General features: G+C 41.3%; 1 protein-coding gene across 1 annotated transcript in view; it reads right to left on the bottom strand.

Moving 5' to 3' along the window:
* Positions 1–13,845, bottom strand: part of ADARB2 (adenosine deaminase RNA specific B2 (inactive)) — a 303,231-nt gene that overhangs the window by 92,533 nt on the left and 196,853 nt on the right. Inside the window, exon 3 of the mRNA XM_040080687.2 lies at positions 6,565–7,469. Within this exon, the coding sequence (XP_039936621.1) occupies positions 6,565–7,469 (905 nt within the window). The remainder of the gene's footprint in view (positions 1–6,564; positions 7,470–13,845) is intronic.

Below are 13,845 nucleotides of genomic sequence, written 5' to 3'. Positions count from 1 at the left end.
TATGCCATCTAGAATCTGAAGGGAAGAAATTAAATGCTGTTTCTGTGGATGCAGGGATGGCATGAAGTATTTTCACCTACTAAAGAGCCAAGTTAGATGGTTAAATCCGATTTACTCTACTCTGAATGCACTATAATCACCGTGGACCCTTACAGTCTTTATAAGGCAAAATTAGATACTTTTTTTTGAAGAAGAAGAAGAGGTTTGGCTTGCTTATAAATATAAATTACATAGAAAAATATCTTTCAGCCTAATAGATTTTTTTCCTTGAAGGTATTATAATTATTTTTTCACTTCTGTAAATTAAGATTGGCCATTCATTAACTAATTACCATGATTATTGCATTTCTTCTAAGTATTATTAATTAGGTGAGTGGTACATTTAGAATTTAACATCTCAGTTAGGAGAGTTTTGTTTAGTATAGCTAATGCTCTGAAAGCCCTGAGCATGCTCTGTATCACACAGGACTTAAAGACAAGTGCAGAGGAATCTTTCAGGGTTTGGAGATATCTAGGGCTGGGAGTTACACAGTACAGCAACCGAGGAGCAAAAGAGAGAGGCAGGGAGTGTGGAGATGGATACTCCAGCTTCTTTCTGCAGCAGAGAACTGCAGGATTATTGGAGCCCAGCTGATGCAAAGTTATGTGTTGTTTTGTGGTGAAGACTGGCTTTCATGTGCAGACCCCTAAATGTGTCTACACACATATGTGCTGATGCTGTGAGGGCAAGCGACCACAATCCTTTCTACCCTGGTAATTTGTTTCCTGTAATTCCATGTAGGTAGCTAGTCTGCATCTCTGTTTGATCTTCCATGGATTATATACATTAAACCACAGTAATTTCTTCATCTGAGACTCAAGCTGTAATCTCTCTGGGGCAATTAACTATCTTTTATATTGCACTTGTATGAAGGGTGAGAAGGTGGTCTGGGTTCCTCAACTGTGTGCCTAGAAGTGACTACAATCTAATTAGCAGCCAAGATAATAATACCAGTATCCAGTAAACTAATGCTGTGCCTCTAAATTGGTTCTTTTGCCATTGTTTTGCTTAAGAAACAGTAATCCTATAAATTTCTTGATTGCCTGTAGCTCTGATTATAAAAGCTACTTTCCCCACCTACAGAGTAAGAAATAGATGGCTGAAAATCAAACGTTATTTGCATTGTAGAGACATCTCTCTGGTCCCCACCATTTCTCTCTCTAGCATTCTCCTGTCAGGAGCTACACACACACCTATCAGCTGTTTCTCTTTGTGCAGGAGGAAACAGAGAAGTTTATAAAACTATCTACCTGTTCAGTGGATCAGACAAAGCTCTTCACAGAAACCTGTTGGAACAGCTTATCAAACCTCTGTGCCTGCTCCCTGTGCTGCTGCTCTTCACACTGGAGTCAAACATAGCACTGCCAATCTCAGCCCTGGCTTAACTGTGACAGGGGCGAGAGGCCATAGCTGCCAGGAAGTTGGGAAATGAGGATAGTGAGAGAAATAAAGTTAAGGAAGCAGAAACAACTGACACTGCATGAAAATGAACCAGCTTTGCAACACAGGGAAACAGGTTTCTGGAGGGGAGTGGGTGAGAAGTGTGGGGTATGTGGCTTCCCCTGACATGGTGGTTGCTCTTCCCATGATGATGCCACCTTCTCACCAAGGTGACACCAAAGTTAACTGGTGGTAACCCTTGCTCAAAGTAAATAATCACTGCAATGTGGGATTGAGGTTGCTTTAGCCTGCAGATGAAGCTTTTGGCAAATAGGGGATTTAACTGGATCCAAAAGGTTAGCTGTATTTGCCAAAGAGAGAAACCCTGCTTCTTTTTGATGATACACACACAAAACACAATGAGGTTTTGTTAAAATAAACAGACAACCACTACTCTGGAGCCTCTGGATGTGAATGAGCAACAGCAGCATTAAGCCATTTCAAAGCAGAGTGAATGCGATTTTCACACCTATTCTTTTCTAATTTAGGTTCATTTGAAATCCAGGCACCCCTCTTTTACTAATTTGTTATGGCAGTATTAATTAATGGTATTGCTCTACAGCAGTAAGAATGCCATATAGATTAAGTCACGTTAGAAGGACTACAAGATTAGAAGAATTGCAAGTTGGTCAGATGCAGCTGGGGGCCACCTCAATCTCCTGAATTGAACACACTGCACTTGGAAAGCCTGGGAATGTGTGAATGAATTTCTGCTAGTGCAGACTCACTGGGGCTGGTTCGGTCAGCACCCTCTGATGTTGCCTTTTGTATTGGAATGTAAGAACATGAGCTTCCAAAGTGGGAAGAAACAATTGTCAGACTTCCATGAAAGCTGATAATTGAAGAAATTGCATTTTATTTGATAGAGAACATGAGTTCAGACTAAGTATGCCAGGAAACAAAGAGTAATATTTAGTGACTTATACAAGGTACAGGGAAGAGTTGTAATTTCCATTCTCCTGATTCACTTTATCTCTGCCATGAGTTTAGCAGATCTCCAGGCTCCTATCTTAGCTACTTTGATCAATATTGTGTGCCCAGTCTGCAACCATCAATAGTATTTACCTTGCACTTCAGTGCCTAGCACAGATCAAACATCTGGTTGAGGAAGAACTGTTAGATTGATGGGCAAATCTTTTGACCATTTCAGGTGGTTCTTGGATTATCTCAGCTACCTTCTCTTCATCTTATACAGGGGTAAGTGCACGTCTCCTAGTCACTATTGTACTTACATGAGACACACAGAAGTGGATTGATGCACTGCTGATGGCAGTAAAAAAGGCATGATCTCAGTCATCTTCATTTTAAATTGTGAGATTAATTTTTTACCTGGTGTAAATTGTAATATACTTTTTTTTAACCTTTTGTGTATAATTTTGCAGTTAGCCCAAACACATTGTGCAGCAATCACAGGAAAGAAAGAGAGAGTCACAGCAATGTTCTTTCAAGAAAACACTGTTATTGTAAAGTGCTCAGAATTTCATGGTGTTTTTTCAGTGTTTTCATGGTGAGAGGCAGCTGAAGAAGCAGGTTGGATTGTAGATGACCCAGGGAATTATCTTCTTCTGACTTTGCTATCCTTGCAGACCTTTGTTTCACCTGAATCAGAAGAGATGACAAGGTTTTACATCTGTGTTGTCCATTTCCTGGTGGTTCAGAAAGCTTCCTACGTAGATAGCACCTCTCAGGACAATTGGATGATACAGAATCACAGAGTCACAGAGTCACAGAATCATTAAGGTTGGAAAAGATTTCCAAGATCATCAAGTCCAACCTTTGATTGAACATCACCATGCCAACTAAACCACATTACTAAGTGCCATGTCTCCAATTGTTTCTTGAACACTTCCAGAGTTGGTGGCCCCACCACCTCCCTCAGCAGTCCATTCCAATGCTTAACCACACTATCAGGGAAGAAATTCTTCCTGATGTTCAACTTGAACCACCCTGGCACAGCTCGAGACCATGTCCTCTTGTCCTGTTGCTGGTTGCTTGGAAGAAGAGGCCAACCCCCACCTGGCTACACCCTCCTTTGGGTAGTTCCTCTCATTGTGCCTCTTTTGACATTTTACATTGAATCTCCCTTGGTCAGCAGAAAAGTGTCTCAGGGCACACCCAAAGCCCAGGCTGAGGGACACCAGGTCCCCTGGGAGCCCTAATGAACAAGGCAGAAATGTCAATGGTTTGGAGGCTCAGCTCATAAGGACATCTGATTTTTTTTTTTGAAACTTTCTTTGAAACTTTTTTTGACAGGACACTGTGAAATCCAAAATTTCAGGACAACTGGACTATAGGTGTTATACGACTTTTAGCTGTTTCCTGTTTTCAGTCAGCCTGTAACCACAAAAGATTGTGGCCTCCTAATGCCACTGATAACAGCAAGGCAAACAGGAGCAGAGACATGCAGAATTGGAATACTCTTTTTAAAGGACAAACACATAGATAAAGATACTCCTGGATTCTACAAAATATTCAAAATATGACTGAAACTCTTACAGCTGATCTTGTTTGCCTGTTCCCACTACCAAGGAGTTAGCTGTTTTATACTCTAACAAATACAATGAAGCACATGAAAAGTGTGGATGGCTGCATAGGACAGTAGTTGCTCTTTTTCTGTGACAAAATCAATCCCTCCTAATATTTCAAATCCTACTCCTAAGCTATTTGGGTTTCAGGGTGCTCTCCTGCTTTTAAACACCTATGGACATAAACCAAGACTATTAAATAGGAATAGTTTTGAAAACTTGGTTGAAGCATGTCTTTGAAAATGTGGTTTCCACAAGACCAGGGGGACAAGAAGGAGCTGAATCAATGCTTGGAGCAACTGGCTCTGACCACAGCTATTGAGAGCTGCACTCTCCCCAGTATGGTTACACTCACCAAACACCAGAGAGGCTGACTGAGGCAGCAAGCAAAGGCAGTCACTTGATGAGGTACTGCATAATGAAGTGAGAACAAGAAAAGATGCTTCTGGATTTAATGCTTAAGCTGAAGCCAGTGGAAATATGTCTCTTGGTTTCTGTGGAATTTGAATTATGATTTAGCAAGTAACACAAACTCAGGTTTTGTGTCACAGCTGCTATATCTGTTGATGAGAGCAGCTTGTAAGGAGGTCAGCAGAAATCAGTGTTAAGGCTTATCTCTCAATTAATGTGCTGAATGCTGGCATTAAAAGTAATCTTTTAGTTGGACAATACATAACCACTCAAGAAATACTGATGGAGAAAGTTCAGTGACACCTTTTCACTGACATTTATACTTCCAGAACAGTGAAGAGAAGAAGATAAGGAGGACAGCAGTCTACTGCTGAAAGGAGAAAAGGCCATAAAAAGGGAACGTACACGGGAGAATATGTCGCTTAATGAACAGTTGGAGACTGAAGTAAAATGTGATATTCAGGCAGAAGGTGAGCGTGAAACCAAGAAAGCAGGGAACATTTCAGAGAGCTCAGAATCTGAGGCAATGACCCTTGTGGTGCGGTTTCAGAACATGACAAACCAGAGGTCAGTAAATACATGGTATTTACCTGCTGACACATCCAGCAAAGTTCACTGAGGGCAGCAAAGCAACCACCAGAATGGGATCACTTATAACCAGAATTAGTTTGGGTAGGAAACACTAGAGGTATCTCATTTAAAACCGTGTTTACTTTGAAGGAGCGCTGGAAAGGTGAAACTGCTGTGTTGGCTAAGGCCTCCAAAATGCCTGCAAAGCACTCTGTGAAGATCACTGTTATTATTGAACTATTTTATTATTCCACTGGTTCATGGAGTTTGCAACCTGGAATTAAAAGAGAAGTGGAGGATTATGGTGTATTTTGGAATTTCTCACATTTGTCATGTTTCCTTTTTGGAAACACAGAAAGGAAACTTCAGGGTCACCAAATATAATTCCTGAGTCCTGCAGGCAGTCGTGTTACCTAGAGGATTAATCTCCTATCAAACTCCTCGAACATATAATGACCGTCTTTACTAATGTTAATGAGAATTGCTACTCATAATTTGCATTTACACACTACTTAAGGATCTTGAAGTGTTCTTTCATATAATATGCTCATTTTTATTACAGGCATATTGAATTTAAATGACTTGCCTAGGGTCTCACAGCAAGCCAACAGCAGAATGACTGTTAGGGCTCCTAGTGCTTTGCATTAAATCCTGGACATTAACAGCTCCCTTTGTAAAGGGAGCTTTGTAGCTGTAGATCACCTCCTGGTGCTGATGAATCAAACCATTTCTGATAGCACAAACAAATCAATGAATTACTTGAACCCATGTAATTCTTCTCAGTGTCTGAAAATCCTGACTTCTTGTGAGTTTAGAAAATTGATACATGTCTGAGTAATGCTTAGACAGCCTTTGGTCTATGACCAGCTATGAAATTTTCATGTGATAAGAATGCACCTCAGATCTACATTTTCTATATGAATACAGAAGTAATCTCTACATTTGTTCCAGGAAATCTTCAAAGCTTTCAGTATACCTTGTACTGTTGGAGGCATATGTGAAAACAAAAATAAAAACAAAAACACCCAAGCCCTGAAATCAAACCAACTAAACAAAAAAATAACCACCAATAGTAAGACAATAATAAACAAAATCCCTTAACATCTCCAGTGGCAGAATTGCTCTGACAGAGGCACATTCCTTATCACTAATGTCTCCTCTGAATAGCATGGTCCTCATAAAAAAATTAACTCTAAAAGGAAGAGATGGAACCTCCCTTTACATATGGGCTACTCTTTGTTAAGAAAGATGCAGTTCCACAGAATTACCTGAGTTTTCTGCCTGTATCAGTATTTTCATTGTCTCTAGCAAAATGAAATGTTGGTATTTCCCCTCATATTTCGCCCTCTCATCTATGCCTCCTTTGGAATGAGCTTCAAATTTCACCCAATGATTTCAGGATACTATTTCTAAGCTTTTGCCTATGGCTCTTTTTATGGGAAAATAGTTTTTTTGTGGCATGATGCTGTAACATCAGAGGAACATGGGGTAGACCAACAACAACACCTACAGCAATACCGATCCCACTCATCGAAGGAGTTCCTCCAACGTGGTGGCAGCTGCCCAGGAAGCTCTCACCTGTGGCAAATGGTGACATTTACTCCTGCTGGGAATGTGGCTGGGCAGACGAATGTTAAAGAGGGCCTGCAAGGCCGCCTGCGCCGCTTGACCCTTGGCCAGCTTCTTGCTACGTCCTGAGCCTTCAAATGTTCTCCCGTCCACACGCACGGCCATCACAAAGCTCTTGATGTGCTGCTTCTCCACCGTCTCCGAGAGGCAGACGTAGCGCAGGCCGGAGCGCAGCTCGTTGAGCAGCACCACCGGGTTCTTCTCGCTCTCCGCTTTGGCCATCCTGTGCTTGCCCGGCTTGGCGTGGCCCACCAGGTCCAGCGTGTGGCAGAGCAAGCGCCCGCGCCGGTACGCGGTGGAAAGCAGCTCATTGTTGACGGGGTTGTAGACTGAGAAGTCCTCGCTGTGCGTGGATGGTTCGAACTCCTTGAACAGAGTGTCTGGGAAGTCTGCCTGATCGGAAGTGAAGTCCGTGGATGGGCTGATGCAGTTCCCCATGGCGAAGTGGGCTTGGCAGGCGTTGGGGAACTGAACGAATGACTTCAGAGCTAACTCTGCGGCACGCATTTTGGCTTTCTTTTTTGTGGGGCCTGTGCCTTCAAATGTAAGTCCATTTACTTCCACGGCAACAGCAAAGACTGGAGCATGCACTGGACCTGTCTGGGAAACCATTTTATATTGTAATCCTGGTTTGAGTTCGTGTAGCTGAACCAGAGCGTTCTTTGGCGTCACTGACCATGAAACTTTCTTCCAGATAAGCTGAAGTTTGCAGAAATGGCCATTATTGCCTTCCTCTAAGGGTCTTTTCCTCTTACTGCTAGTTGTTCCCCCTCTTGCCCTATCAGTAGATGCTATTGGATGATCCTCCAGGTTGCCAATGTTTCGATTTTCCTTTACCTCTGCGCTGCTGGTACCTGTCAGTAAAGAAAGGAAACAACTCACATTACAATTGTCATCATCATAGCTGACATTATGCCTAGGGCTGTCAGAATAGCCAAAAAAGAAAAACAAAGATAGAAATCATTGCTAAGCCCTTTATAGTTTTCCTTAAATATCTGTATAATTGGTTTATTATTTCTAGCACATAATTTTTGCATGTTCTGAATGTTTACTTGTACCTAGAGGTCTGCTTCTGTCACTAGCCTCCTGTTTTAAGAAAAGATTACATCATTCAAAGATGAAGCATAATGGATGCCATGTGACTTGAATAACTTGAATGCTTGATAATTACTAGTAAAATGTAAATAGTTTGCAAAAATCCCGTAGGATGACAAATGTTCTATAATCCATGTAGGTAAATGCTTATGAACACATTACTAGGAATCAGAAATGATTCACAAACAGAAAAATGGGCAATGCATTGATCAATCAGTTTGCAATGAATACATTGACCATCTCTGCTCACACCATAGCCTCTCGTGTTGTCAACATCATGAATCCAGACTAGGAAATGATCTGACAGACCTTCATAGCATTTGAAACAATAATTTGGTCTGGACTCAGATCCCAGTTTAGTAAGTGAGTGCCTTTCTGTCAAATTCAATTGCAGATGCTCTTAGTTTCTGCATCAGCAACAATCAATATTGCAAAAGTTGTAGATAAATCCAAATGAGACCAGGAGAAGCCAGAACATCATGATGGGAGCAATTACTGATGTAAAGGATGATCCGTGTCAAAGAAAAGCAACAGGAGAGAGTGACTGCCAGGAGTGCCAGGAAAGGAATGGAATGTCAGTGGGGAGCTATGGAGGGAGCACTCTGTTGTTGAACCAATGAATCCCTCACTACTCTGGACCATGTTTGCGCAATGTGCTGCAAGGCAGTGCTCTGTGCCACAGCAGAGGCATGACTGAGAATGGAGAGTCATCTCACTGAATGAGACGTAAGATGTGCTGCTGGCTAAATAATCATCCTATAAAATTTCTGGAATTTCTGATGAGTTTGTTTAAATGTCTTGCATCTCTGAATGCACAGTCGTCATGTGAACTCCTTGGGACAGAGACATATGGAGGAAGTAAACATGGGTCTAATCAACCTGCAAGGCAACCCATCCCAGGAATTATGTACCTGATCCCATTCCAAGAAGAGCACTGTGTGGCTGCCTGCTTTACTCCAAACCTGGGAAAGGCATGGAGCCTCTCCCAGGTTTTGGTTTGTTATTGTCAGACATGTTCATGCCACGTGTCCTCAGGGGCCAGAGAATGGTTCTGTGGGGCCACGGCCATGTTTGGTTTTCTGTCTACTCTGATAATAGAAGTTGCTGCAAGGATGTAAGGGGTGAGCTGCTGGCTAAGCTTTGAGAAACTTCTGCTGGAGCTGTGTCTGTGCTGCACCCCAGTGTTAGGCTGGGCCAACAGATGCACAGGAGCCTGTGGCGATTATGTGGAACCAACCATCATGATTAAAACCTTCCTTTATATCCTGAAATGTTACACTTGTATTTAACATCAAAAGACTTTTTCCCACCAGAGCACCAAGTCTGCGCTCATTCAAGCTGTTCCACAGGAAGAGGGTCCCTGCTTAGACAGGAGTAATAATTATGGCAAAAATGGGGGCCCATTTGCAGAACTGAGTCTTTAGGCTCCCTCTCCTGAAAACCCTGCAGCACACAATGAGCTTCCAGCCTGGGTCTATGTCTCACCAAAGTTATCACCAAAGAGCTCTCTTCTGCAGTGCTTTGCTGAGGCAGAACATGAACTGACAAATTAAGGTTTTAGTGACTAGTTAGTTTTTACTTTCTGAATCCAAGGGGACAGAATGAAGTCAGGTGAGAAAGGAAAGAAAAGCAAAAGACATACATAATAGAAAAAGAAAAGTTTCATCATATGGTATTCATCTGTATAAATATGGCATCTTTAAACCAACCTCTCTGGAAATAAGACATTTAAAAGATCATGATAACTAAGGCACAAGGATAATGTGCTGTTTTCTCACTGAGTTCACAACTCTATAGAGACTCCGCTCTGAAGGGAAAGGGAATATCAACTTTAACTTTCTCCATCCAGCTTGGCAGTGTCTCTGGTCATTTTCTGTCTTGACCTTTTCTCATATTTTCACCCCATTCAGAAGATATCTCTTTAGTTATATGTATTTTTTAATGTAAAAGCAAAATATTTTAACGCAGACATATTTTTTTAGCACGAAACAGGTTTGGTTCTTTATTTCACACCTCCTCTCTCATCTTAACCTAATAGGTTTTTACAGAGCCAATTATGACCCATATTGATACTGCAGTCAAGAAGCATGAAAAGAAAGATAGCTCCTGCTTCACACAATATTCAGCTTTGAAAAGAGTTTGTATTGATTATGCACCACTGAATAGGAAAACTCAAGAGGTTATTTGTGTTTGTAATTCATATTGTCTTATTCCATCTGGTTTTTCTTTCAGAGAACTGTGGATTTGTGAACATGAATGTGTGACCTAAATGTCCTACCTTAACCACCCTCAGTAAAACAATGGTTGTATAAAACCATAAAATAAACATTTGTCTTAAGCTGTGTCTATAAAATTGTCTAGCCCATGTTTTGGCCAACAGAGAGTTTGCCTTGACGTAGCGAAAAAAATGCAGACATGCAAGTGTAAAACTTCCAGAGATCAAGCACAAAGGATATGTGGACGAAGTTGGGCATGCACGGTGATGACATGCCTGTATTTATGGTGCGTTCTCAGTTGTCACAGTGAAGAAAATCTGTGCAAGTATCCTTACAGCCAACCAGATTTTAGAGCACCTGGTCCTGAAAGACCAGGAAGCAGCTCAGACCTGCCCAGATCTCAGTAGGAGCTGCAGCAGCCAAAAGTCGTCATGGGCTGTAAACCAGAGGCAGCCTAAACTCAGTGAGTGCCTCAGAAAGTCTGTGAGCCTGATGGATTTGTGTGATCCCTGGCAGCTGCCAGGAAATGTGAAATTACTTATACTTTCAGGTATCTTTGAAATAAGAAGTCTTTGAAATGTGTCTTTTATGAGACCTCTGAGCAGCAGACATAAGATTACCTCTCTAATGGTGGCACATGTACTTCTATTGTGAAAATCAGACAAAGCAGGCAAATGACACCAAACTACACAAGATAAATACTGTAAGCAGCTGTAATAGAACAATCACAAGCAATTTTAGAAATGAAGAGTGCTAAAAGGAAAGGGGTAAGTCAGAGGATACACACAGGGAAAATGCAAAACTGTGAATCATTTTCAGTCTTGTTATTTCTCATAATGTCTTTGTTCTTGACTTTCCCAAATATATTCTTTACATTTGGAGGAAAAAAGGTAATAAATGATGGTTTCCCCAGGATGAAAGTTCAGAAAATAATAACATTGAAAGGGGATGGACTTAAAAAAAAGGATGAAGAAAAAAAATATATACTTTTATGGCAATAGTTTCTAATTTATTGTGTAAGATTTCTAAAAAAGTCCCACAGCTGTGCACTGTAATATCTCCTAAGGTAACTTGATTAATTGATTTTTGCAGTTTCACAGACAACAGGAGACATTTTGATCTTGTATTTGCTTCAGTAATTGAATGGGAGAAAGGAAAGTGAAATATATTTATTTATGCACTATTCCTCAATATTCTGACTGCTCTTTCATGTTTTTCTCCTTTGGGTGATTATGCACAGTAGAGTTAACCTAGAGAGTTTGTATCATCAAGAGCATTTCAGAACTATAATGCATCACTAATAATGACACTGACTATGTCTCTGGGTCTTAAGGGCTTTGCAGAACTAACCATCCAATACTCCATGCTACATTTGAAGAGATAATATTGTTCCTGTTGAAGGTTATTCTGCTGCCAAGCCAACTTCTAGGGAGGATGGGAACGGAGAGATGGTAGGTAGCATCTTCATTTTCGCTGCTATCTTTACTATTGAATTACAATGGACACTACATCATTGAAAAGCTGTGATATTAAAGGAAAGAATTTGCAATATCTGTATTACAGCCAACTCTTGATTCAACTGATAGCTCTGAGACAGGCAATTACTGTCTTTAGAAATGTTCAGTAAACACTGGATTGCTTATCTAGAGTACATTTTTGCTGTTCATCTGTATATCATTGCAGATATTAGAAGGATTGACTGTCATAATTCCTGTAATACTTGAAAGTGAAAAATCTCAAATCAGCAGCAATAGGTATGAACCCAGGAGCCAGAGCCATGGTACCCTCGTCCAAGGCCAGCTCTGACATCAAATTCAATGTAGGGCCGTCTCTTCTTGTGAGTAAGATGGCATTTTTGTACACTTATTGATGACACAACCAAGAATTGGGAATCTCTGTGCCCAAGCTGGCAAAGAACTGCATGAAGCAGAAAATGTGGGCAGCCCACAGCAGGGATAGACCTAAGGACATGACTTTCCAAATCAGAGACAGAACATTTTAGGCTCTGGAGAAATCCAAATGATAGCAATAGACACAGCTTGCAAAACAAAAATAAGGGAATAGTTTTGGTGAGGTTTTGGCTGGAGCTCTGCTTCCTGAAATGGGATAGTCACTTTTTTCTTAGACAGGGTTGTCTGTCTCACAGTGTGAGGCTGTATCTCACTGTGGAAGATCTGGGGCCTCATGCTGTCTAAAGAGGAATTTGACCAACATGCTCATAATTGAACATGCTTCAGTACATTGAACCTGAGTCTGGAATGTGTCTTTCAAGACTGCTGCAGTGGTTGAAATCAGTGTGCTGGGGACAAACAGCTCCCTCTGCAGACATTGGGGAGGTGTGTGCTGCCCTGAGCCTGTGCCTGTGGCAGCACTCTCAGGAATCCCCAGGAATCATGTGCTCCTGCTAGAGTTACAACCTGGATTCAAAAGTATCTGTAGCTGGTGATAATTGGCCTTGATCCCGTGGCAAAGTGGGAATGGCACAATTAAAGATCAGGGATAAGCTTAGGCTTGTAACATCATGAAAGGCAGACAGGTTTAAGCAGTGAACAGGGAATGATTATTCACTGTTTCATGCAATCCCAGCACTAGAGACAGCAGGCTTGAAGCAATAAAAGGGTGCACTTTTTGACAGCACTCTAAATCATTCCTTGTTCCTGGCTATTGTTGAGATCAGAAGTGAGGTCCGGAGAGGACTAGATAATTCTGTTGATGTCTAAGAAATATGATGATTCAGGTGCAAGCTCTAGCAGACTAAATTTTTGATAGGTGCTAGAAGGATACACCAAGGGGAGGATCACCATTTAAATGTCCTTTTTCTCAAAGCATCACAAAAAAATGCTGAAGACCATGTACAGAGCTAGGCTTCCTACTTCTAATCCTCTGTGACATTTCTTACATTCTTAGGTACAACTGCCTTCTGGGGATGAATAGGGTGGTCTTTTCCTTGCATGTTTAAGATTAGACCTTCATCAGAAACAGATGATTACCCACAGTTCCATTCCAAAGGTGCACAGTGACTTTGATAGGTTTTCCTAGTATTAGTTTATTGGTCATAAACCACAAAAATCACGTCTGTATGCTAATAATCACCTGTTGAAAATGCAGGTGTAGTTAAACTGCATGGTTCCCTTTGTAAAGAAGGCCTAAGGGAATGTGAAACAGGATTTGTATCCATGTCAGCTGGTGAACTCCGCCCATTGATACAGCACAGTCGGGGAAGCAGTGCTCTCACAGGATGCTCAGTGAGCAGAAAACTACAGGGATAAGCAACCTCATTCTCTACCTTGCCAGCATTCTCCTGGGCTCCTGTTAAATTGTTAACACAGGAGAAGGCTTTTCCACTTGTTCAGAGCAAATCTCTGAAGCTCTTTAAAAGTGGAATTACTGCAGAGGTACATGTGTGCTATAGGCTTTAGTGGGATTTAGGCCACTATACTGCAAGTGAACACAGAAATATGGAAGATTTTAAATTAATTCATATTAAAAAAAATAAAAATTAAGGATTCTAATAGTAACACCTAAAATGTTTTCTGTGTACCAAGAAATAAATAGCTGCCTTTTCACAGGAGCATATGTTTGACCAAAGGGGGGACTGGGTAGGATGACCCTGAAAACAGTGACATTTGCCGTTTCTCTTTTAGAAAACAAAGCTTAACCCTGTCCATGTGAGCGGTTTCACAGCCCAGGCAGACACAAAGCTGTCATGGTGTTACGGTAGCAATAAGAAAATGGTGTTACAGTGTTTGGCTTGTACAGATTTCCTACATTACCTAAAAATAACTAAGTAGCACATTTGGGAACTATTACGCAGGAGGTGCCTGCACAAGCTCATGGTGTGCATAATATGTTTCCTCTGCATGTGTGTGTGTATACTTCTCATATGTCTTCCTGAAAATACAGCCTTCCTGGGAGCAAT

The sequence above is a fragment of the Hirundo rustica genome, chromosome 1 (genome assembly GCF_015227805.2).
Source record: "Hirundo rustica isolate bHirRus1 chromosome 1, bHirRus1.pri.v3, whole genome shotgun sequence".
NCBI lineage: Eukaryota > Metazoa > Chordata > Aves > Passeriformes > Hirundinidae > Hirundo > Hirundo rustica.
The sequence above is the reverse complement of the archived record's forward strand: the minus strand, read 5'-3'. Positions and strand labels throughout refer to the sequence as shown.